At 42.1% G+C, this 24,451-nt stretch overlaps 1 protein-coding gene across 1 annotated transcript in view; it reads left to right on the top strand.

Annotated features, from left to right (window-relative positions):
* The window catches only part of LOC112223341 (ras-related protein Rab-10), a 43,495-nt gene extending 20,953 nt beyond the window's left edge, over nt 1-22,542 (top strand). The window contains exons 3-6 of the mRNA XM_042321303.1: nt 13,428-13,566; nt 14,040-14,129; nt 21,433-21,534; nt 21,614-22,542. Coding sequence (XP_042177237.1) covers nt 13,428-13,566; nt 14,040-14,129; nt 21,433-21,534; nt 21,614-21,700 — 418 coding nt within the window. The 3' untranslated portion in view covers nt 21,701-22,542. The remainder of the gene's footprint in view (nt 1-13,427; nt 13,567-14,039; nt 14,130-21,432; nt 21,535-21,613) is intronic.
* Nucleotides 22,543-24,451: the final 1,909 nt, after the last annotated feature.

Below are 24,451 nucleotides of genomic sequence, written 5' to 3'. Positions count from 1 at the left end.
CAAAAAACGAAAATTCAGTCTTCAAAACGCTAAACTTTTTTCCAAATTAACTCCATAATATCGACTGAAACATGGCAAACGTTGTTTAGAACCAATCCTCAAGGTGTTTTTCACATATATCTTTGATATATCCTTCGTGGAAGTGTGCTTTCCCCTCTGAATCCCAGGAGAAAATGCCTGCGGCTGAAGATTACGCACCAATTTACACAAAGGAAACCGGGCGGACCCGTGGTAAATGTAGTCTCTTATGGCCAATCTTCCAATGATATGCCTACAAATACGTCACAATGCTGCAGACACCTTGGAGAAACGATAGGAAGGGCAGGCTCATTCCCGGCGCATTCACAGCCATATAAGGAGACAATAGAAAACAGAGCTTCGAAAATTCTGCCCATTTCCTGGTTAAAGTATCATCTTGGTTTCGCCTGTAGCATGAGTTCTGTGGCACTCACAGATAATATCTTTGCAGTTTTGGAAACCTTAGTGTTTTCTTTCCAAAGCTGCCAATTATATGCATAGCCGAGCATCTTTTAGTGACAAAATATTGCGCTTAAAACGGGCACGTATTTTTATCCATAAATTAAAAGAGCGCCCCTTATATCCAAGAAGTTAAAAAAGAGGCAAATAATTAGTAGGAGACCCTTTGCTATCTTTGTGATGTCGCCATATTTACTTTGGATGTAGTATAACTTAAGCTAGCTAAGATTGAGGGGACACCATCTCATTTTAGCATTGCTAGCTATTTTTGTCTCTAAAGTAAATTTGACGACATAAGTGGCAAAGTTGTTTCCTACTAATTATTTGGCGACTTTAGCAATGTCATCGTATTTTCAAGCCACTATAGTGTGAAGTTGATGAGTCATTAGCTCCTGTTCTACTTTTGTAGAGGTCGACCGATTTATGATTTTTCAATGCCGATACCGAATTATTGGAGGAACAAAAAAAGCCGATACCGATTAATCAGCCAATTTTTTTTACATTTTATTTTTTAATTTATTTGTAATAATGACAATTACAACAATACTGAATGAACACTTATTTTAACTTAATATAATACATCAATCAATTTGGCCTCAAATAAATAATGAAACATGTTCAATTTGGTTTAAATAATGCAAAAACAAAGTGTTGGAGAAGAAAGTAAAAGTGCAATATGTGCCATGTAAGAAAGTTAACGTTTAAGTTCCTTGCTCAGATCATGAAAGCTGGTGGTTCCTTTTAACTATTCCTTTTCAATATTCCCAGGTAAGAAGTTTTAGGTTGTAGTTATTATAGGACTATTTCTCTCCACACCATTTGTATTTCATATACCTTTGACTATTGGATGTTCTTATAGGCACATTAGTATTGCCAGTGTAACAGTATAGCTTCCGTCCCTCTCCTCGTCCCTACATTGGGCTCGAACTAGGAACACAACGACAACAGCCACCCTCGAAGCATCGTTACCCATCGCTCCACAAAAGTCACAGCCTTTTCAGAGCAATTGGAACAACTACTCCAAGTCTCGGAGCGAGTGACGTCATCGATTGAAACTCTATTAGCGCGCACACCCCGCTAACTAGCTAGCCATTTCACATCGGTGACACCAGCCTAATCTTGGGAGTTGATAGGCTTGAAGTCATAAACCGCTCAATGCTTGAAGCATTGCGAAGAGCTGCTGGCAAAACGCACGAAAGTGCTGTTTGAATGAATGCGTACGAGCCTGCTGGTGCCTACCATCGCTCAGTCAGACTGCTCTATCAAATCATAGACTTAATTATAACATAACACACAGAAATACGAGCCTTTGGTCATTAATATGGTCCAATCCGGAAACTATCTTTTCGAAAACAAATGGTTTATTCTTTCAGTGAAATACGGAACTGTTCCCTATTTTATCTAACGGGTGGCATCCCTAAGTCTAAATATTGCTGTTACATTGTACAACCTTCAATGTTATGTCATAATTACGTAAAATTCTGGAAAATTTGTTCGCAACGAGCCAGGCGGCCCAAACTGTTGCATATACCCTGACTCTGTGTGCAATGAACACAAGAGAAGTGACACAATTTCACCTGGTTAATATTGCCTGCTAACCTGGATTTCTTTTAGCTAAATATGCAGGTGTAAAAATACACTGCTCAAAAAAATAAAGGGAACACTAAAATAACACATCCTAGATCTGAATGAATGAAAATATTCTACATAGTTGAATGTGCGCCTCCATGCTCTGGACACTACGCTGACGGACACAGCAAACCTTCTTGCCACAGCTCGCATTGATGTGTCATCCTGGATGAGCTGCACTACCTGAGCCACTTGTGTGGGTTGTAGACTCTGTCTCATGCTACCACTAGAGTGAAAGCACCTCCAGCATTCAAAAGTGACCAAAACATCAGCCAGGAAGCATAGGAACTGAGAAGTGGTCTGTAGTCACCACCTGCAGAACCACTCCTTTTTTGGGGGTGTCTTGCTAAATGCCTATTTCCACCTGTTGTCTATTCCATTTGCACAACAGCATGTGAAATTTATTGTCAATCAGTGTTGCTTCCTAAGTGGACAGTTTGATTTCACAGAAGTGTGATTGACTTGGAGTTACATTGTGTTTAAGTGTTCCCTTTTATTTTTTTGAGTGTATATACTTCTGTGTATTGATTTTAAGGCATTGATGTTTATGGTTAGGTACAGTTGTGCAACGATTGTGCTTTTTTTGCAAATGCGCTTTCGTTAAATCATCCCCGGTTAGGTGAAGTTGGCTGTTCTTTTTAGTCAGAAATGGTCTTCGCACAGTTCGCAACGAGCCAGGTGGCCCAAACTGTTGTACATACCCTGACTCTGTTGCAAGAGAAGTGACACAATTTCCCTAGTTAAAAGAAATTCATGTTAGCAGGCAATTTTAACTAAATATGCAGGTTTAAAAAGAAATGCTTGTGTATAGATTAAGAAAGACATTAATGTTTATGGTTAGGTATACGTTTGAGCAACGACAGTCCTTTCTCGCGAATGCGCGCCGCATCGATTATGTGCAACTCAGGACACTAGATAACAACACCTGGATGATATTACTAGTTTAACTTCTTACGGCTGAAATCCCGTTAATGGGATCTATTTGACAACAGCCAGTGAAAGTGCAGGGCACCAAATTCAAACAAATCTCAGAATTACATTTTCTCAAACAATCAAGTATTTTACACCATTTTAAAGATGAACTTGTTGTTAATCCCACCAGTGTCTGATTTCAAAAAGGCTTTACGACGAAAGCATATTATGCGATTTATGTTAGGTCAGCGCCAAGTCACAGAAAATAACAGCCATTTTTCTAGCCGAAGAGAGGAGTCACAAAAAGCAGAAATAGAGAAAATTAATCACTAACCTGATCATTGATCTTCATCAGATAACACTCATAGGACTTCATGTTACACAATACATGTATGTTTTGTTCGATAAAGTTGATATATCCAACAATCTGTTTACATTGGTGCGTTATGTCCTGTAATGTTTTGCAGAGAGCCACATCAATTTACAGAAATACTCATCATAAATTTTGATGGAATTAAAGATGTACTTCTCCTTAATGCAACCGCTGTGTCAGATTTCAAAAAAGTTTTATGGAAAAAGCACACCATGCAATAATCTTGAGTACAGCGCTCAGGCACCAAAACAAGCCATACAGATACCCACCATGTTGTGGAGTCAACAGAAGTCAGAAATAGCATTATAAATATTCACTTACCTTTGATCTTCATCAGAATGCACTCCCAGGAATCCCAGTTCCACAATAATTGTCTGTTTTGTTCGATGAAGTCCATTTATGTCCAAATACCTCCTTTTTGTTTGCACGTTTAGTTCACAAATCCAATTTCACGAGGCGCAGGGACTTAGTCCAGACAAAGTCAAAAAGTTCCTTTACAGTTCGTAGAAACATGTCAAACATTGTATAGAATCAATCTTTAGGATGTTTTTATCATTAATCTTCAATAATATTCCAACCGGACAATTCCTTTGTCTTTAGAAATGAAAAGGAACACAGCTAACTCTCACGGCCACAAGCATGACTTCGCTCATGGCATTCTGCAAGACCCCTTAGTCAAACAGCTCTTATTCACTCCCCCTTCACAGTAGAAGCCTGAAACAAGGTTCTAAAGACTGTTGAAATCTAGTGGAAGCCTTAGGAAGTGCAATCGGACCAAATTTTACACTCTGTATTGGATAGGCAAAGACTTAACCTACAAACCTCAGATTTCCCACCTCCTGGTTGGATTTTTTTTTCTCAGGTTTTTGCCTACCATATGAGTTCTGTTACACTCACAGACATCATTCAAACAGTTTTTGAAACTTCAGTGTTTTCTATCCAACGCTTCTGGGCCTGAGTAGCAGGCAGTTTACTCTGGGCACCTTTATTCATCCAAGCTACTCAATACTGCCCCACAGCCATAAAAAGTTAACTAGTGATTTTGATTGTTTTTTATAAGATAAGTTTAATGCTAGCTAGCAATTTACCTTGGCTTCTTACTGCATTCGCGTAACGGGCAGGCTCCTCGTGGAGTGCAATGTAAGGCAGGTGGTTAGAGCGTTGGACTAGTTAACCGTAAGGTTGCAAGATTGAATCCCCGAGCTGACAAGTTAAAAATCTGTCGTTCTGCCCCTGAACAAGACAGTTAACCCACTGTTCCTAGGCCGTCATTGAAAATAAGAATGTGTTCTTAACTGACTTGCCTAGTTAAATAAAGGTAAAATAAATTTAAAAAACACTTTGATTAAATAATTAAGACACAAATGGATGAAGAGCCTGATGGTCACACTGTGTTTAAAACAATGGCAGCACAGTGTGTGACTGGCACACGTTGTCTCCCTCTCCTCCCTACTACAGAGAAAAGGCACCACAGCAGAGCAGTGTTTATCACTCTGTCCATGGTGTATCTGCAACATTTCAGCCATTCAGTTCCTTGTTTCTGACTGCAAAGTTCTGTTACTGAAATGCCAAATTTTTTCGGAAAAACATTCCCTCAACCCCTCGCTCTCTTTATGTGAAACGTGTGAGTGTCGGTATCAATAAATTGGTTCTAACAAACTCTGAACACATGACAGCAAAATGGAGGATGTGAAAAATAAACTGGGAACAGGGAATGTTGACTGGTTATTCAGGGGGGGACAGGGGAAGTCAGATCTGTGGAAGACATTTGACTTAGTTGTGGAAATGAGATCCAGACAAAGGAGGACCAAGAGTTGCATGAGTATTATTATGCCAAACAGTCAGTTAGATTACACTATTATTTGTTTTCACCATGTGGAACGGTGTAAACAACACTAAATAATTCTAAAAATAAATATAGAAAGTCTTTATTACAGTAGACTAAAAACAGTTGCATGCGTTTGTGAATTGCGGATTATTTATTCTTTAGGATAATTATTCAAAGCGCCCTTTGTTATTTAATTTAAAAAATTTTTTGATTGCATTAATGTCTCATATGCTGTGTGATGGCATGAACGAATGAAAGATTTGATTTATCCAGTAGCCTATATATTGAAATATAGGCCTAAGTAACAGTATCAAGACTGAACAGGACACGCTCTTAGGCCTGAAGCTCCATGGTGGTTATACAAGGGTGTTATACAAAGCCTACTAATGATAATGACATTACTTATTGTTATAATGGTGATAATAATACGAACAAGGAGATGAATAGAAAGGAGGGTACAGGAGCGAGAACTGCATATTGTGTGTGACAAACGGGTGCGGTTAGATATCATTTTTCTCTCTGTTTGGAACCGTGTAAACGACACTGAATAAATTCTAAGTTCTAAAGAAATTAAATGGCAAAGCCTTAATTACAGCAAAGAAAATATTAAAAACAGCCGCATCGGTGAAATGGCTTTATCTGCCATGTTGCATGAGGCTTGGTGCTCACAGAATCAGTAGGCTATTAATCACTCAAACGTGTAATAGAAGCTCTTACTTTTGAAAAAATATACAGTGCATACGCCCTGACCTTTCCTTTTGTTACATTACAGCCTTAATCTAAAATGGATTAAACTGTCCCCCCTCATCAATCTACACACACGACCCCATAATGACAAAGCAAAAACAGGTTGTTTAGACATTTTTGCAAATATCTTAGAAAATAAAAAACATCACATTTACGTAAGTATTAAGACCCTTTCCTCAGTACTTTGTTGAAACATCTTTGGCAGCGATTTCAGCCTCGAGTCTTCTTGAGTATGACTCTACAAGCTTGGCAAACCTGTATTTGAGGAGTTTCTCCCATTCTTCTCTGCAGATCTTCTCAAGCTCTGTCAGGTTAGATGTGGAGCGTCGCTGCTCTCAAGGACATTGAGACTTGTCATGTGCCTTTTACTGAGTGGCTTCTGTCTGGACACTCTGCCATAAAGGCCTGATTGGTGGATTGCTGCAGAGATGGTTGTCCTTCTGGAAGGTTCTCCCATCTCCACAGAGGAACTCTGGAGCTCTGTCAGAGTGACCATCGGGTTCTTGGTCACCTCCCTGACCAAGGCCCTTCTCCCCCTATTGTTCAGTTTGGCCTGGCGGCCAGCTCTAGGAAGAGTCTTGGTGGTTCCAAACTTGTTCCATTTAAGAATGATGACCACTGTTCTTGGACCTTCAATACTGCAGAAATATTTTGTTACCCTTCCCCAGATCTGTGCCTCTACACAATCCTGTCTGAGCTTTACGGACAATTCTTTTGACCTCATGGCTTGGTTTTTGCTTTGATATGCACTGTCAACTGTGGGACCTTATGTCGACAGGTGTGTTTTTCCAAATCATGTCTAATCAAGTTGAAAAACATCTCAAGGATGACCAATGTTAACAGGATGCAACTGAGCTCAATTTCGAGTTAAGTAAATAAGGCATTTCTGTTCATTTTTTAAATTCATTTGCTGATTAAAATTCATCACTATTTTAATAGTTTTGGAAACTTTTAGTGTTTTCTATCCAAATCTACCAGTTATATGAATATCATATCTTAGCAGGCTTTTCATCCAAAATTCCAAATGCTGCCCCCTACCCTAGAGAAGTTAACAGGGGGACAGCTGGTCAGGAGAGGTTTATATGTGTTTTTCCAGGGACACAGCTGGTCAGGAGAGGTTTATATATAATGTGTAACTTCTTATGGCTGCAATCCCGTTAACGGGATGATATGACAACAGCCAGTGAAAGTGCAGGGCGCCAAATTCAAAACAGAAATCTCATAATTAAAATTCCTCAAACATACAGGTATCTTATACCGTTTTAATGGTAGTCTTGCTGTTAATCCCACCACAGTGTCCTATTTCAAATAGGCTTTACAGCGAAAGCACCACAAACAATTGTTAGGTCACCACCAAGCCACAAACACAGCCATTTTGTTTTAGCCAAAGTGGAGTTTCAAAAAGCACAAATAGAGATCAAATTAATCACTAACCTTTGATCTTCATCAGATGACACTCATAGGACTTCATGTTACACAATACATGTATGTTTTGTTTGATAAAGTTAATATTTAACAAAATATGAGTTTACATTGGCGCGTTACATTCACTAGTTCCAAAAACATCCAGTGATTTTGCATAGCCACATCAATTCAACAGAAATACTCATCATAAATGTAGATGGTAATACAAGTTATACACATGGAATTATAGATATACCTCTCCTTAATGCAAGCGCTGTCTGATTAAAAAAATAATAAAAAATTACCTTACGGAATAAGCAAACCATGCAATAATCTGAAACGGCGCTCAGAAGTAAAAGTCACAATAGCCGCAATGATGGCGTCAACATAAACCAAGAAATTACATGATAAATATTCCCTTACCTTTAATCTACATCAGAAAGCACTCCAGGAATCCCAGGTCCACAATAAATGTTTGTTTTGTTCGATAATGTCTGTTATTTATGTCCAAATACCTTATTTTGTTAGCGCGTTTGGTATACATATCCAAACGCTCATTCTGGTCAGCGTTATGTCGGACAAAAACTTCACAAAGTTATATTACAGATCGAGGAAACATTTAAAACTAAGTACAGAATCAATAATTAGGATGTTTTTAACATATAGCTTCAATAAAGTTCCACCTGGAGTATTCCTTTGTCTTCATGATCAATGGAATGCAAGTGGATACCATGAGGAATGCGCGTGGTCAGAAAATGGCTGACAGCCAGACACCTGTTCATTCTGTCCTTATTCAGTCCCACAACAACGTAGAAGTCTCATTCAAATTTCTATAGATGGTTGACATCTATTTTTTTTTATTTCACCTTTATTTAACCAGGTAGGCTGGTTGAGAACAAGTTCTCCTTTGCAACTGCGACCTGGCCAAGATAAAGCATAGCAGTGTGAACAGACAACACAGAGTTACACATGGAGTAAACAATTAACAAGTCAATAACACAGTAGAAAAAAAGTCTATATACATTGTGTGCAAAAGGCATGAGGAGGTAGGCGAATAATTCCAATTTAGCAGATTAACACTGGAGTGATAAATGATCAGATGGTCATGTACAGGTAGAGATATTGGTGTGCAAAAGAGCAGAAAAGTAGATAAATAAAAACAGTATGGGGATGAGGTAGGTAAAAATGGGTGGGCTATTTACCGCAAGACTATGTACAGCTGCAGCGATCGGTTAGCTGCTCAGATAGCAGATGTTGGAAGTTGGTGAGGGAGATAAAATTCTCCAACTTCAGCGATTTTTGCAATTCGTTCCAGTCACAGGCAGCAGAGAACTGGAACGAAAGGCGGCCAAATGAGGTGTTGGCTTTAGGGATGATCAGTGAGATACACCTGCTGGAGTGCGTGCTACGGGTGGGTGTTGCCATCGTGACCAGTGAACTGAGATAAGGCGGAGCTTTACCTAACATGGACTTGTAGATGACCTGGAGCCAGTGGGTCTGGCGATGAATATGTAGCGAGGGCCAGCCGACTAGAGCATACAGGTCGCAGTGGTGGGTGGTATAAGGTGCTTTAGTGACAAAACGGATGGCACTGTGATAAACTGCATCCAGTTTGCTGAGTAGAGTGTTGGAAGCTATTTTGTAGATGACATCGCCGAAGTCGAGGATCGGTAGGATAGTCAGTTTTACTAGGGTAAGTTTGGCGGCGTGAGTGAAGGAGGCTTTGTTGCGGAACAGAAAGCCGACTCTAGATTTGATTTTCGATTGGAGATGTTTGATATGAGTCTGGAAGGAGAGTTTACAGTCTAGCCAGACACCTAGGTACTTACAGATGTCCACATATTCAAGGTCGGAACCATCCAGGGTGGTGATGCTAGTCGGGCATGCGGGTGCAGGCAGCGATCGGTTGAAAAGCATGCATTTGGTTTTACTAGCGTTTAAGAGCAGTTGGAGGCCACGGAAGGAGTGTTGTATGGCATTGAAGCTCGTTTGGAGGTTAGATAGCACAGTGTCCAAGGACGGGCCGGAAGTATACAGAATGGTGTCGTCTGCGTAGAGGTGGATCAGGGAATCGCCCGCAGCAAGAGCAACATCATTGATATATACGGAGAAAAGAGTCGGCCCGAGAATTGAACCCTGTGGCACCCCCATAGAGACTGCCAGAGGACCGGACAGCATGCCCTCCGATTTGACACACTGAACTCTGTCTGCAAAGTAGTTGGTGAACCAGGCAAGGCAGTCATCAGAAAAACCGAGGCTACTGAGTCTGCCGATAAGAATATGGTGATTGACAGAGTCGAAAGCCTTGGCAAGGTCGATGAAGACGGCTGCACAGTACTGTCTTTTATTGATGGCGGTTATGATATCGTTTAGTCCCTTGAGCGTGGCTGAGGTGCACCCGTGACAGGCTCGGAAACCAGATTGCACAGCGGAGAAGGTACGGTGGGATTCGAGATGGTCAGTGACCTGTTTGTTGACTTGGCTTTCGAAGACCTTAGATAGGCAGGGCAGGATGGATATGGGTCAAATCAAATTTTATTTGTCACATACACATGGTTAGCAGATGTTAGTGCGAGTGTAGCGAAATGCTTGTGCTTCTAGTTCCGACAATGCAGTAATAACCAACAAGTAATCTAGCTAACAATTCCAAAACTACTACCTTATAGACACAAGTGTAAGGGGATACTGTATCTAATGAAACCTAAGATGACCTGGGGTACCAATGTAAGACATAACACGTAAAAAAACAAAAAACTGCATAGTTTCCTAGGAATGCGAAGCGAGGCGGCCATCTGTCGGCGCCGGAAGTACTTTTGTACAGTAACAGTTTGGGTCCAGGGTGTCTCCCCCTTTGAAGAGGGGGGATGACTGCGGCAGCTTTCCAATCCTTGGGGATCTCAGACGATATGAGAGGTTGAACAGGCTGGTAATAGGGGTTGTGACAATGGCGGCGGATAGTTTCAGAAATAGAGGGTCCAGATTGTCAAGCCCAGCAGATTTGTATGGGTCCAGGTTTTGCAGCTCTTTCAGAACATCTGCTATCTGGATTTGGGTAAAGGAGAACCTGGAGAGGCTTGGTCGAGTAGTTGCGGGAGGGGGCGGGCTGTTGGCCGAGGTTGGAGTAGCCAGGCGGAAGGCATGGCCAGCCGTTGAGAAATGCTTGTTGAAGTTTTCGATAATCATGGGTTTATCGGTGGTGACCGTGTTACCTATCCTCAGTGCAGTGGGCAGCTGGGAGGAGGTGCTCTTGTTCTCCATGGATTTCAGTGTCCCAGAACTTTTTGGAGTTGGAGCTACAGGATGCAAATTTCTGCCTGAAGAAGCTGGCCTTAGCTTTCCTGACTGACTGCGTGTATTGGTTCCTGACTTCCATGAACAGTTGCATATCGCGGGGACTATTCGATGCTATTGCAGTCCGCCACAGGATGTTTTTGTGCTGGTCGAGGGCAGTCAGGTCTGGAGTGAACCAAGGGCTATATCTGTTCTTAGTTCTGCATTTTTTGAACGGAGCATGCTTATCTAAAATGGTGAGGAAGTTACTTTTAAAGAATGACCAGGCATCCTCAACTGACGGGATGAGGTCAATGTCCTTCCAGGATACATTAGAAAGGCCTGCTCACAGAAGTGTTTTAGGGAGCGTTTGACAGTGATGAGGGGTGGTCGTTTGACTGCGGCTCCGTAGCGGATACAGGCGATGAGGCAGTGATCTCTGAGATCCTGGTTGAAGACAGCAGAGGTGTATTTGGAGGGCCAGTTGGTCAGGATGACGTCTATGAGGGTGCCCTTGTTTACAGATTTAGGGTTGTACCTGGTGGGTTCCTTGATGATTTGTGTGAGATTGAGGGCATCTAGCTTAGATTGTAGGACTGCCGGGGTGTTAAGCATATCCCAGTTTAGGCCACCTAACAGAACAAACTCTGAAGCTAGATGGGGGGCGATCAATTCACAAATGGTGTCCAGGGCACAGCTGGGAGCTGAGGGGGGTCGGTAGCAGGCGGCAACAGTGAGAGACTTATTTCTGGAGAGAGTCATTTTTAAAATTAGTTGTTCGAACTGTTTGGGTATGGACCTGGAAAGTATGACATTACTTTGCAGGCTATCTCTGCAGTAGACTGCAACTCCTCCCCCTTTGGCAGTTCTATCTTGACGGAAAATGTTATAGTTGGTTATGGAAATCTCAGAATTTTTGGTGGCCTTCCTAAGCCAGGATTCAGACACGGCAAGGACATCAGGGTTAGCAGAGTGTGCTAAAGCAGTGAGTAAAACAAACTTAGGGAGGAGGCTTCTGATGTTGACATGCATGAAACCAAGGCTTTTTCGATCACAGAAGTCAACAAATGAGGGTGCCTGGGGACATGCAGGGCCTGGATTTTTCTCCACATCACCCGCGGAACAGAGGAGGAGTAGTATGAGGGTGCGGCTAAAGGCTATCAAAACTGGTCGCCTAGAGCGTTGGGGACAGAGAATAAAAGGAGCAGATTTCTGGGCATGGTAGAATATATTCAGGGCATAATGCGCAGACGGGTATGGTGGGGTGCGGGTACAGCGGAGGTACGCCCAGGCACTGGGTGATGATGAGAGAGGTTGTATCTCTGGACATGCTGGTTGTAATGGGTGAGGTCACCGCATGTGTGGGAGGTGGGACAAAGGAGGTATCAGGGGTATGAAGGGTGGAACTAGGGGCTCCATTGTAAACTAAAACAATGATAACTAACCTGAACAACAGTATACAAGGCATATTGACATTTGAGAGAGACATACAGCGAGGCATACAGTAATCACAGGTGTTGAATTGGGAGGGTTAGCTAAAACAGTAGTTGAGACAACAGCTAATCAGCTAGCACAACAACAGCAGGTAAAATGGCGTTGACTAGGCAGGGAGGGTCGGATTAACTACACACAGAGCCTGAGTGCGGCTGGGGCCGACAGATAAAACATAAACAAGCAGAATGGAGTACCGTGATTAATGGACAGTCCAGCATGCATCAGCTATGTAGCCAAGTGGATGGGGCAGGGAAGCTAGACTGGCGAGTATTATCCAGGTTAAAAAAACTGGCTGGCTGTGCAGAAGGTAAAAGCCGCTAGCAGTGGCTAACAATGACTAAATAGCTTGTAGCTAGTTAGCTGGTTAGCTTCTGGAGGTTCTTGAATGTGTTCTAAAAATTAAAAATAATAGCGATTCCGTATCACATTGGGTGAGGCAGGTTACCGTAGGGTATAATCGATTTAAGTGGATGGAAACGCTAGCCAGGAGTAAAGATCCAGCTGAAAATGTTCCGTTTGCGGTTGGAATCCAGGGATAAAAAATAATAGGTCCGTTATGCTCTGGTTAGTCGCGTTGTTCGAACTGGCGAGAGCTTTCCGAGCTAAAGGGTAGCTGATGACCGCTAGCAATGGTTTGCTGACTGATAGCTGGTAGTTAGCTGGCTAGCTTCAGTTGAAGGGTTCCGGATCCGAAGTAAATATAAATACTTTAGAAAAAAAAGCATATCCGCGCTACATTGGGTGAGGCGGGTTGCAGGAGAGTATTTAGAGTAGAAGTTGAGGTTTAGCCAAATGTTTTAAAAGATATGCAAAGAAAAATATGTTTATAAAAAAACGATATATACAAGGGATACGACAAGACGTCTGACTGCTACGCCATCTTGGATCCACCTAGTGGAACCCCTAGGCAGTGCAGCATTAGTATCTCAAGGGGATTTCATTGGGAACTGTGGTGAATACATACAAAGCTCAGATTTCTCACTTCCTGCCTTGATTTCTCCTCAGGATTTCCACTGCCATATGAGTTATGTTATACACAGACATCATTCAAACAGTTTTAGAAACTTCAGAGTGTTTTCTATCCAATACTAATAATATGCGTATATTAGCAACTGAGACTGAGGAGCAGGCTGTTTTACTTTGGGCAACTTATTCATCCAAGCTACTCAATACTTCCCCCCAGCCATAAGAAGTTAACAGGGACACAGCTGGTCAGGAGAGGTTTATATATATATATATATATAATGTATGTATGTATGTTTATATATATATATATATATATGTGTTTAACAGGGACACTGCTGGTCAGGAGCGGTTCCACACCATCACCACGTCCTACTACCGAGGCGCCATGGGCATCATGCTGGTCTATGACATCACCAACGCCAAGAGCTTCGAGAACATCAGCAAGTGGCTCCGCAACATCGACGAGGTACACATACATACATACACACACGGACATTATACACACCAATGTTTGAGACCACCTAAAGAGAGACTGGAGAAAATGGCGACAGAGTCAAGACCCAGGCCGGAAGGGGAAAATGCCAGTCCAATTCAAGACCGTTATTGTAATTTTGTCAAATCACCACCATAATAAGAGTTAAAAATGTCCAGTATTTTTTTGTTGTTGTTCATATTTCAGAACAACATATGGATTCTATATAGACATTGATTAATGAAAACATACACACTGAGGGAAAATAGAGCCACTCTACAAATTATTACTAACCCAAACACAGTGGGGAACAATGGGCTTTCTAAGCCTTCAGAGAAGGGCTAAAGAATTATTAAATAATAATTTTAGAAATTATATTTATTTAGTAAATCTTTTCTTAACTCTATTTTCTTAACTGTAAGCATTTCACGGTAAGGGTTCGAGTTAGTCTGTAATATGTTTTTCAGCATGCCAATGAGGACGTGGAGAGAATGCTGCTAGGCAACAAGTGTGACATGGAGGACAAGAGGGTGGTACCAAAAGCCAAGGGAGAGCAGGTGAGACACAACCCACACAGCAGGGTTTCCGTTATGAAAATGGACATATAAGGTCCTTAACCTGATTAGGGCGTCCACCCACGGTGCTCAGAATTAAAGAATTCACATTTAGGTTATGGTAATTAATTTTAACAGAACATGCAAGTCGAGGATGGTTGTCCCTACTGGGCACTTTGAAGATATTAGAATAACTGTCCACATTTCAAATCAAATTTATTAATATAGCCCTTTGTACATCAGCTGATATCGCAAAGGCTGTATAGAAACCCAGCCTAAAACCCCAAACAGCAAGCAATGCAGGTGTAGAAGCACGGTGGCTAGGAAAAACTCCCTAGAAAGGCCAAAACCTAGGAAGAAACCTAGAGAGGAACCAGGCTATGTGGGGTGGCCAGTCCTCTTCTGGCTGTGCCGGGTGGAGATTATAACAGAACATGGCCAAGATGTTCAAATGTTCATAAATGACCAGCATGGTCAAATAATAATATTCACAGGCAGAACAGTTGAAACTGGAGCAGCAGCAAGGAGTCATGTCAGGTAGTCCTGAGGCATGGTCCTAGGGCTCAGGTCCTCAGAGAGAGAAAGAAAGAGAATTAGAGAGCGCATACTTAAATTCACACAGGACACTGGATAGGACAGGAGAAGTACTCCAGGTATAACAAACTGACCCTAGCCCCCGACACAAACTACTGCAGCATAAATACTGGAGGCTGAGACAGGAGGGGTCAGGAAACACTGTGGCCCCATCCAATGATACCCCCGGACAGGGCCAAACAGGAAGGATATAACCCCACCCACTTTGCCAAAGCACAGCCCCCACACCACTAGAGGGATATCTTCAACCACCAACTTACCATCCTGAGACAAGGCAGAGTATAGCCCACAAAGGTCTCCGCCACGGCACAACCCAAGGGGGTGCGCCAACCCAAACAGGAAGATCACATCAGTGACTCAACCCACTCAAGTGACGCACCCCTACTAGGCCCCTGTAATAGGGTTAGAGGCAGAGAATCCCAGTGGAAAGAGGGGAACCGGCCAGGCAGAGACAGCAAGGGCGGTTCGTTGCTCCAGTGCCTTTCCGTTCACCTTCACACTCCTGGGTCAGACTACACTCAATCATATGACCCACTGAAGAGATGAGTCTTCAGTAAAGACTTAAAGGTTGAGACCGAGTTTGCGTCTCTCACATGGGTAGGCAGACCATTCCATAAAAATGGAGCTCTATAGGAGAAAGCCCTGCCTCCAGCTGTTTGCTTAGAAATTCTAGGGACAATTAGGAGGCCTGTGTCTTGTGAACGTAGTGTACGTGTAGGTATGTACGGCAGGACCAAATCTGAGAGATAGGTAGGAGCAAGCCCATGTAATGCTTTAGGTTAGCAGTAAAACCTTGAAATCAGCCCTTGCCTTGACAGGAAGCCAGTGTAGAGAGGCTAGCACTGGAGTAATATGATAAAAAAATTTGGTTCTAGTCAGGATTCTAGCAGCCGTATTTAGCACTAACTGAAGTTTATTTAGTGCTTTATCCGGGTAGCCGGAAAGTAGAGCATTGCAGTAGTCTAACCTAGAAGTGACAAACGCATAGATTAATTTTTCTGCATTTCTGGACAGAAAGTTTCTGATTTTTGCAATGTTACGTAGATGGAAAAAAGCTGTGCTTGAAACAGTCTTGATATATTCTTCAAAAGAGAGATCAGGGTCCAGAGTAACGCCGAGGACCTTCACAGTTTTATTTGAGAAGACTGTACAACCATTAAGATTAATTGTCAGATTCAACAGCAGATCTCTTTGTTTCTTGGGACCTAGAACACCATCTCTGTTTTGTCCGAGTTTAAAAGTAGAAAGTTTGCAGCCATCCACTTCCTTATGTCTGAAACACATGCTTCTAGCGAGGGCAATTTTGGGGCTTCACCATGTTTCATTGAAATGTACAGCTTGTGTGTCATCCGCATAGCAGAGAAAGTTAACATTATGTTTTCGAATGACATCCCCAAGAGGTAAAATATATAGTGAAAACAATAGTGGTCCTAAAATGGAACCTTGAAGAACACCGAAATTTACAGTTGATTTGTCAGAGGACAAACCATTCAGAGACCAACTGATATCTTTCCGACAGATTAGATATTAACCAGGCCAGAACTTGTCCGTGTAGACCAATTTGGGTTTCCAATCTCTCCAAAAGAATGTGGTGATCGATGGTATCAAAAGCAGCACTAAGGTCTAGGAGCATGAGGACAGATGCAGAGCCTCGGTTTGATGCCATTAAAAGGTCATTTACCACCTTCACAAGTGCAGTCTCAGTGCTATGAAAGGGTCTAAAACCAGACTGAAGCGTTTCGTATACATTGTTTTGTCTTCAGGAAGGCAGTGAGTTACTGCGCAACAGCATTTTCAAAAGATAGAGCGGAATGGAAGATTCGATATAGGCCGATATATAGTTTTTAAAATATTTTCTGGATCAAGTTTCGGCTTTTTCAAGAGAGGCTTTATTACTGCCACTTTTAGTGAGTTTGGTACACATCCGGTGGATAGAGAGCTGTTTATTATGTTCAACATAGGAGGGCCAAGCACAGGAAGCAGCTCTTTCAGTAGTTTAGTTGGAATAGGGTCCAGTATGCAGCTTGAAGGTTTAGAGGCCATGATTATTTTCATCAATGTGTCAAGAGATATAGTACTAAAACACTTGAGCTTCTCTCTTGATCCTAGGTCCTGGCAGAGTTGTGCAGACTCGGGACAACTGAGCTTTGAAGGAAGATGCAGATTTAAAGAGGAGTCCGTAATTTGCTTTCTAATAATCATGATCTTTTCCTCAAAGAAGTTCATGAATTTATCACTTCTGAAGTGAAAGCCATCCTCTCTTGGGGAATGCTGCTTTTTAGTTAGCTTTGCAACAGTATCAAAAAGGAATTTCGGATTGTTCTTGTTTTCCTCAAGTAAGTTGGAAAAATAGGATGATCGAGCAGCAGTAAGGGCTCTTCGATACTGCACGGTACTGTCTTTCCAAGCTAGGCGGAAGACTTCCAGTTTGGTGTGGCACCATTTCCGTTCCAATTTTCTGGAAGCTTGCTTCAGAACTAGAGTATTTTCTGTGTACCAGTGAGCTAGTTTCTTATGAGAAATGTTTTTAGTTTTTAGGGGTACAACTGCATCTAGGGTATTGCGCAAGGTTAAATTGAGTTCCTCAGTTAGGTGGTTAACTGATTTTTGTCCCTGGGTAGACAGGGAATCTGGAAGGACATCAAGGAATATTTGTGTTGTCTGTGAATTTATAGCACAACTTTTGATGTTCCTTGGTTGGGGTTTGAGCAGATTATTTGTTGCAATTGCAAATGTAATAAAATGTACCTTCAGTCAACAATACGAGTAATGAACAGCTAAATCACTAGCCTCTGTATAGGCAGTGAGTTTCAAGTTAGGGGAAGCAAATTTTCACAATAATGCACATTTATAATAAAGCATTCCAGGCATCATCACATTTGCAGACTAGACTACTATTCATAGTCATCTTGTTTATGTAGTCCACATAATAGACCAATGAGAAGGGGAGACACCATGATGTTGTCCATATAATAGACCAATGACAAGGGGAGACACCATGATGTAGTCCATACAATAGACCAATGACAAGGGGAGACACCATGATGTCCATATAATAGACCAATGAGAAGGGGAGACACCATGATGTTGTCCATATAATAGACCAATGAGAAGGGGAGACACCATGACAAGGGGAGACACTAATCTAATATGACATTCATCTATACGTTTAAGTGTCACTGACTCAACAGTGATGGCGTGAATATGACTGGTTTCAGGAAACTGGGCATTTGTCGTGCGTCACTACTTCACAGGAGAGACATTTGAACGTTAACTTTAAAAATAAATAGTGTTTTATGCTAGAAATGCCTTCTGGAACATGTGAACTTTTGTGTGTTTTAATAACAGATGTGTATGCCATCTGTAAATACAATTGTTAAATTATGAACCTAGTTGATTTAGCCACCGAAAAAGTCAGCAACCTTCCCGCTAGCCATGACTGGCTGAGATAATGAGTGGGCTGGACATGCCGATAGATGAGTTCGGATTGGTCTGCCATGTAGCACGCTTCTGTCTATAATATGAGCTGCTCAGTATCTGCAGGTAATCCTTTCTAAACGCAGCTGTTTGAAAGACGTCACGTAGTAGAACTGAAAAGGTGTTGCTCTCCACTTTCTGGAGGACCGAGTTTTGAAATCAGTGGAATTAGAGAATGATAGCTAAGGAGATGGAGAAAATTCTGGCATTTGATTTGCAAATATGCAGACAGAGTTGAAAAAAGATCACACAGAAGGCTGTGGTATAAAACACCTGTCCGGATTACATCTTCAATCTCAGGCAACCGTGACAGAGAGGGAGAAGCATCCATTCATACGGGTAAGAGAGTCTAGCTAGCTACATTTTCAGATATTACGCATTTCAATATTTTATCAAAGTAGTTTTCATTTCAAGTTAGTGTACTGTTAGCTAGCTATTTAATGTTAGCTGGCTGGCTAGCTAGCTAATGTTACATACAGTGCCTTGTGAAAGTATTCGGCCCCCTTGAACTTTGCGACCTTTTGCCACATTTCAGGCTTCAAACATAAAGATACAAAACTGTATTTATTTGTGAAGAATCAACAACAAGTGGACACAATCATGAAGTGGAACGACATTTATTGGATATTTCAAACTTTTTTAACAAATCAAAAACTGAAAAATTGGGCGTGCAAAATTATTCAGCCCCTTTACTTTCAGTGCAGCAAACTCTCTCCAGAAGTTCAGTGAGGATCTCTGAATGATCCAATGTTGACCTAAATGACTAATGATGATAAATACAATCCACCTGTGTGTAATCAAGTCTCCGTATAAATGCACCTGCACTGTGATAGTCTCATAGGTCCGTTAAAAGCGCAGAGAGCATCATGAAGAACAAGGAACACACCAGGCAGGTCCGAGATACTGTTGTGAAGAAGTTTAAAGCCGGATTTGGATACAAAAAGATTTCCCAAGCTTTAAACATCCCAAGGAGCACTGTGCAAGCGATAATATTGAAATGGAAGGAGTATCAGACCACTGCAAATCTACCAAGACCTGGCCGTCCCTCTAAACTTTCAGCTCATACAAGGAGAAGACTGATCAGAGATGCAGCCAAGAGGCCCATGATCACTCTGGATGAACTGCAGAGATCTACAGCTGAGGTGGGAGACTCTGTCCATAGGACAACAATCAGTCGTATATTGCACAAATCTGGCCTTTATGGAAGAGTGGCAAGAAGAAAGCCATTTCTTAAAGATATCCATAAAAAGTGTTGTTTAAAGTTTGCCACAAGCCACATGGGAGAGACACCAAACATGTGGAAGAAGGTGCTCTGGTCAGATGAAACCAAAATTGAACTTTTTGGCAACAATGCAAAACGTTATGTTTGGCGTAAAAGCAACACAGCTCATCACTCTGAACACACCATCCCCACTGTCAAACATGGTGGTGGCAGCATCATGGTTTGGGCCTGCTTTTCTTCAGTAGGGACAGGGAAGATGGTTAAAATTGATGGGAAGATGGATGGAGCCAAATACAGGACCATTCTGGAAGAAAACCTGATGGAGTCTGCAAAAGACCTGAGACTGGGACGGAGATTTGTCTTCCAACAAGACAATGAACCAAAACATAAAGCAAAATCTACAATGGAATGGTTCAAAAATCAACATATCCATGGCCAAGAATGGCCAAGTCAAAGTCCAGACCTGAATCCAATCGAGAATCTGTGGAAAGAACTGAAAACTGCTGTTCACAAATGCTCTCCATCCAACCTCACTGAGCTAGAGCTGTTTTGCAAGGAGGAATGGGAAAAAATTTCAGGCTCTCGATGTGCAAAACTGATAGAGACATACCCCAAGCGACTTACAGCTGTAATCGCAGCAAAAGGTGGCGCTACAAAGTATTAACTTAAGGGGGCTGAATTTTGCACGCCCAATTTTTTCAGTTTTTGATTTGTTAAAAAAGTTTGAAATATCCAATAAATGTTGTTCCACTTCATGATTGTGTCCCACTTGTTGATTCTTCACAAAAAAAATACAGTTTTATATCTTTATGTTTGAAGCCTGAAATGTGGCAAAAGGTCGCAAAGTTCAAGGGGGCCGAATACTTTCGCAAGGCACTGTATATGATGTAATATTATCCGTTCACCTACTCTGCGTCTCACAAACCAAAAATCTCACATTTGGACTCATCAGACCAAAAGACAGATTTCCACTGATCTGCTCGTGTTTCTTGGCCCAATCAAGTCTCATTGGTGTCCTTTTAGTAGTGGTTTCGTTTGTAGCAATTTGACCATGAAGGCCTGATTCACACAGTCTCCTCTGAACAGTTGATGTTGATGTCTGTTACCTGAACTCTTATGCATTTATTTGGGCTGCAATTTCTGAGGCTGGTAACTCTAATGAACTTATCCTCTCCAACAGAGGTAACCCTGGGTCTTCCTTCCCTGTGACAATCCTCACGAGAGCCAGTTTAAGCATAGCGCTTGGTTTTTGAAACTGCATTCCAAGAAACTTTCAAAGTTCTTGAAATGTTCCAGATTGACTGACCTTCATGTCTTAAAGTAATGATGGACTGTCATTTCTCTTTGCTTATTTAAGCTGTTCTTGCCATACTATGGAGTTGGTCTTTGACCAAATAGGGCTATCTTCTGTATACCCCACCTACCTTGACACAACACAACTGGAAAAACACATTAAGAAGGAAATATATTTCACAAAATAACTTTTAACAAGTCACACCACTTATTTGAAATACATTCCAGGTGACTACCTCATGAAGCTGGTTGAGAGAATGCCAAGAGTATGCAAAGCTGTCAAGGCAATGGGTGGCTATTTTGAAAAATCTAAAATGTATTTTGATTCGTTTAACACTTTGTTTGGTTACTACATGACTCCATGTGTTATTTCATAGTTTTGATGTCTTCACTATTATTCTACAATGTAAAACCCTGGAATGAGTAGGTGTCAACTTTTGACTGGTACTGTGTATACACATGCATGCATACATACAGCGTGGATTACACTAGCTTCAGCTTGTGCAACACAAGAACACACACACATTTAAAGGTTGTAAGGAAACCTGATTCCTGTCTCACAGGAGACTTGCCTTATTTTGGGACCAACCCTCTAATATTTTCATTTCATCTCTCGCTCTCTCGGCCCTCTCTCGCCTCTCTCTCGCCTGCCTCTCTCTCGCATCTCTCACCCTCCTATCTCTCTCTTGCCCCTCCTATCTCTCTCTCTCTCTCTCGCAGATTGCCAGAGAACATGGTATTAGGTTTTTTGAGACGAGTGCCAAGGCCAACATCAGCATTGAGAAGGCTTTCCTCACGCTAGCAGAAGACATCCTCAGGAAGGTGTGTGTCATAATGGTGTCGATGGAATGTTTCTATGCATAGTGTGTGTGTATATATATAACGTGGGTGTGTGTTGCAGACGCCCGTCAAAGAGCCCAACAGTGAAAACGTGGACATCAGCGGTGGGAGTGGAGTCACAGGATGGAAGAGCAAGTGCTGCAGTTAGAACAACCCTGTCTGTCCCTCACACACACACTAACGCACGGAAGCACACACACTCTCTCTAACCGCTAACTCAGTCTCTCTAACACTCGTCCCCTCTATCTGTTCTCTCTCTATCTCCATCTGTTCTCACTGACAATAAACCACTTCAGTCTTCTGTTCCCACCCCCATGGTCTCCCCCCTCATGGTCTGATGTCATCTTTCTGAAAATCAGTTTTGGTAATAAGAGATCATGTTTCCTGTTTATTTTCAAGGTTGCAAAACGCAAGTCAAAAAGTCAGTCACCTTTTTTAATCTTTTCTTTGCCTGAGTCCACCGGGCCCCCTCACCGTCGGTCAGGAAAATACATAAAATAAAAAAATAAAAGACAAATGTAGGACTAACATTTTGTACACTAGTGGGTTTCTGAGACGTGTTGGGTCATTTTGAGTTTTGTAACTGAGGGTTTATTTTGTCCTGTGCCTTATATGGAAGACGGGGGCGGAGCCACATCCACCCAATAAAATGTGTTTAATCTTCTTGCTCCTCCCATAGTGAGGCCCAGCAGAAAGATTTGAATTTCTGCTCCAACCAGAGAACAGCTTGTTAGGATGTCTGCTCCAACCAGAGAACAGCTTGTTAGAATGTCTGCTTAACGATGGGGGATTGTTTTACATTTTGATTTATTTTCCTTTATTTGGGGTTTAATTTTTCATGCATGCAGATGTGTTTGGGTTGGAAGCATTTGTAATACGTTGTTTCTGTAATGTTGGAACACTCTCTCGGTTGTATGGAAGGAGATTGAACGTTCTCAAGAAAATTCAAACAGTTTTGCAGATCCATTAAAAATAAGCTTGTTTAAGTTACTGGACTCGCTGGTGTGTTTCTGTTCATTACCGTGCTCCTTAGTGTGTCTGACAGTGCATGTTAGCTTGGTGCTACCGGCCTGTTCATTGGGTTCAACATTGTATTTTACTGTGGATGAAGTGAAGTGAAGGGAATGGTGAACACAGTGATCACGCTGGTTCCACCAGGCTAAAAGAGAATCCCAATTGGTTTTGCTTCCCTCTGTCCTCTGCTTGCCCTCTGTCCTCTGTTTGTCCTCTGTTTGTCCTCTGCTTGTCCTCTGCTTGTCCTCTGCTTGCCCTCGGTCCTCTGCTTGCCCTCGGTCCTCTGCTTGTCCTCTGCTTGCCCTCGGTCCTCTGCTTGCCCTCTCCTCTGCTTGCCCTCTCCTCTGCTTGCCCTCTCCTCTGCTTGCCCTCTGTCCTTTGCTTCCCTCTGTCCTCTGCTTGCCCTCTGCTTGCCCTCTGCTTGCCCTCTGCTTGCCTCTTTGGGGGGGAAAACAAGTAAAAGGTAATCAAGGAGAGGAAACATTGAAACAAATGCGCTTGTATGAAATGACTCCTCCACTCTTGGGGGCAATGCAAATAGTCTAGGTGGTCATTTGATTAGATGTTCAGGGGTCTTATGACCTGGGGTTAGAAGCTGTTTAGAAGCCTCTTGGACCTAGACTTGGTGCTCTGGTACCGCTTGCCGTGCGGTAGCAGAGAGAACAGTCTATGACTAGGGTGGCTGGAGTCCATGACCATTTTTAGGGCCTTCCTCTGACACCGCCTGGTATAGGTCCTGGATGGCCGGAAGCTTAGCCCAGGTGATGTACAGGGCCGTATGCACTACCCTCTGTAGAGCCTTGTGGTCGGAGGCCGAGCAGTTGCCACACCAGGCAGTGATGCAATTCACATAGGAATGTGTTGTAGATTGTCATTCTCATTGAAAGGAAGTCTAAGAAGTGGTAGATCTGTTCTATGTGTGCATTTTCTATTTAAATTTGCATCTCATACTTTCGGTTTTGAACACCAGATTCAAACAGCTGAAAATACAATACTTTTGGTTATAGAAAATATTTCACAGCTGTTTAGATGGTACAATGATTATCTACACTATACTTGTTTTGTCACAAACTGAATTTTAGCAACCAGGAAATGGCAGACAATTTTTTTTATAAATAACCCAAGATCGATCAGCATGACATTACCAATAGGAGCAAATAAACCATAGTGCAGAACAAGCAAGGAGCTGGGCGGAGCCAAGCATGAGCTAGTGAGATCCTATTGGCACATTCTAGCATTTTTCTTTTTTCAGTTTGGGAACGCCTACTCTGAAGGCACTAGCCAATCTTGGGGGATGGGATCATAACATTCATTCAGGACTGTTTTGAGTCCACTGACTGGATGACGGACAGCACCAATGACCTGGAAGAGGCAGCGGATACAGTCTCTGAGTACATCCGTTTCTCTGAGGATCTCGTTATTCCCAAAAAGAAAATTAACATCTTCCTCAATAATAAACAGTGGGTAAATGGAATTAAAAGAGCTCCTATACCAGCAAAAACGAGGAGACTCAAAAAGCAAGGAGTGCAAGGCAAATTAAAAAACCTTTCACCTCTGGTAACAGTTTGTAGACTTGTTTACGTGCTGCTGTGTGGTTTCTTGCTCCTTGCCAACTTTATGGTTTTTACTTTTTAATTACCATTTCATTTTTTTTTTTTTCATTCAACTTTTCCACCCCAGACGCTTTATCTGGCCGTGGTTCGTCAGGACCTCCACCAGCCGAAGCTAAGTCGGAACATTAACATGATGCCTTCAAATTGCAGTCGCTGTACTCATAATATACAGGAGAACGATCGCCTTACGGCGAGGATAGCCGTGCTGCAAGCCCAGCTTCAGACGCAATCGTTAGGCAAGGGTAATTTAACTCTAGGAAGGATGAAACAGC

This window comes from Oncorhynchus tshawytscha, linkage group LG05 (assembly GCF_018296145.1).
Source record: "Oncorhynchus tshawytscha isolate Ot180627B linkage group LG05, Otsh_v2.0, whole genome shotgun sequence".
Lineage (NCBI taxonomy): Eukaryota > Metazoa > Chordata > Actinopteri > Salmoniformes > Salmonidae > Oncorhynchus > Oncorhynchus tshawytscha.
The sequence above is the reverse complement of the archived record's forward strand: the minus strand, read 5'-3'. Positions and strand labels throughout refer to the sequence as shown.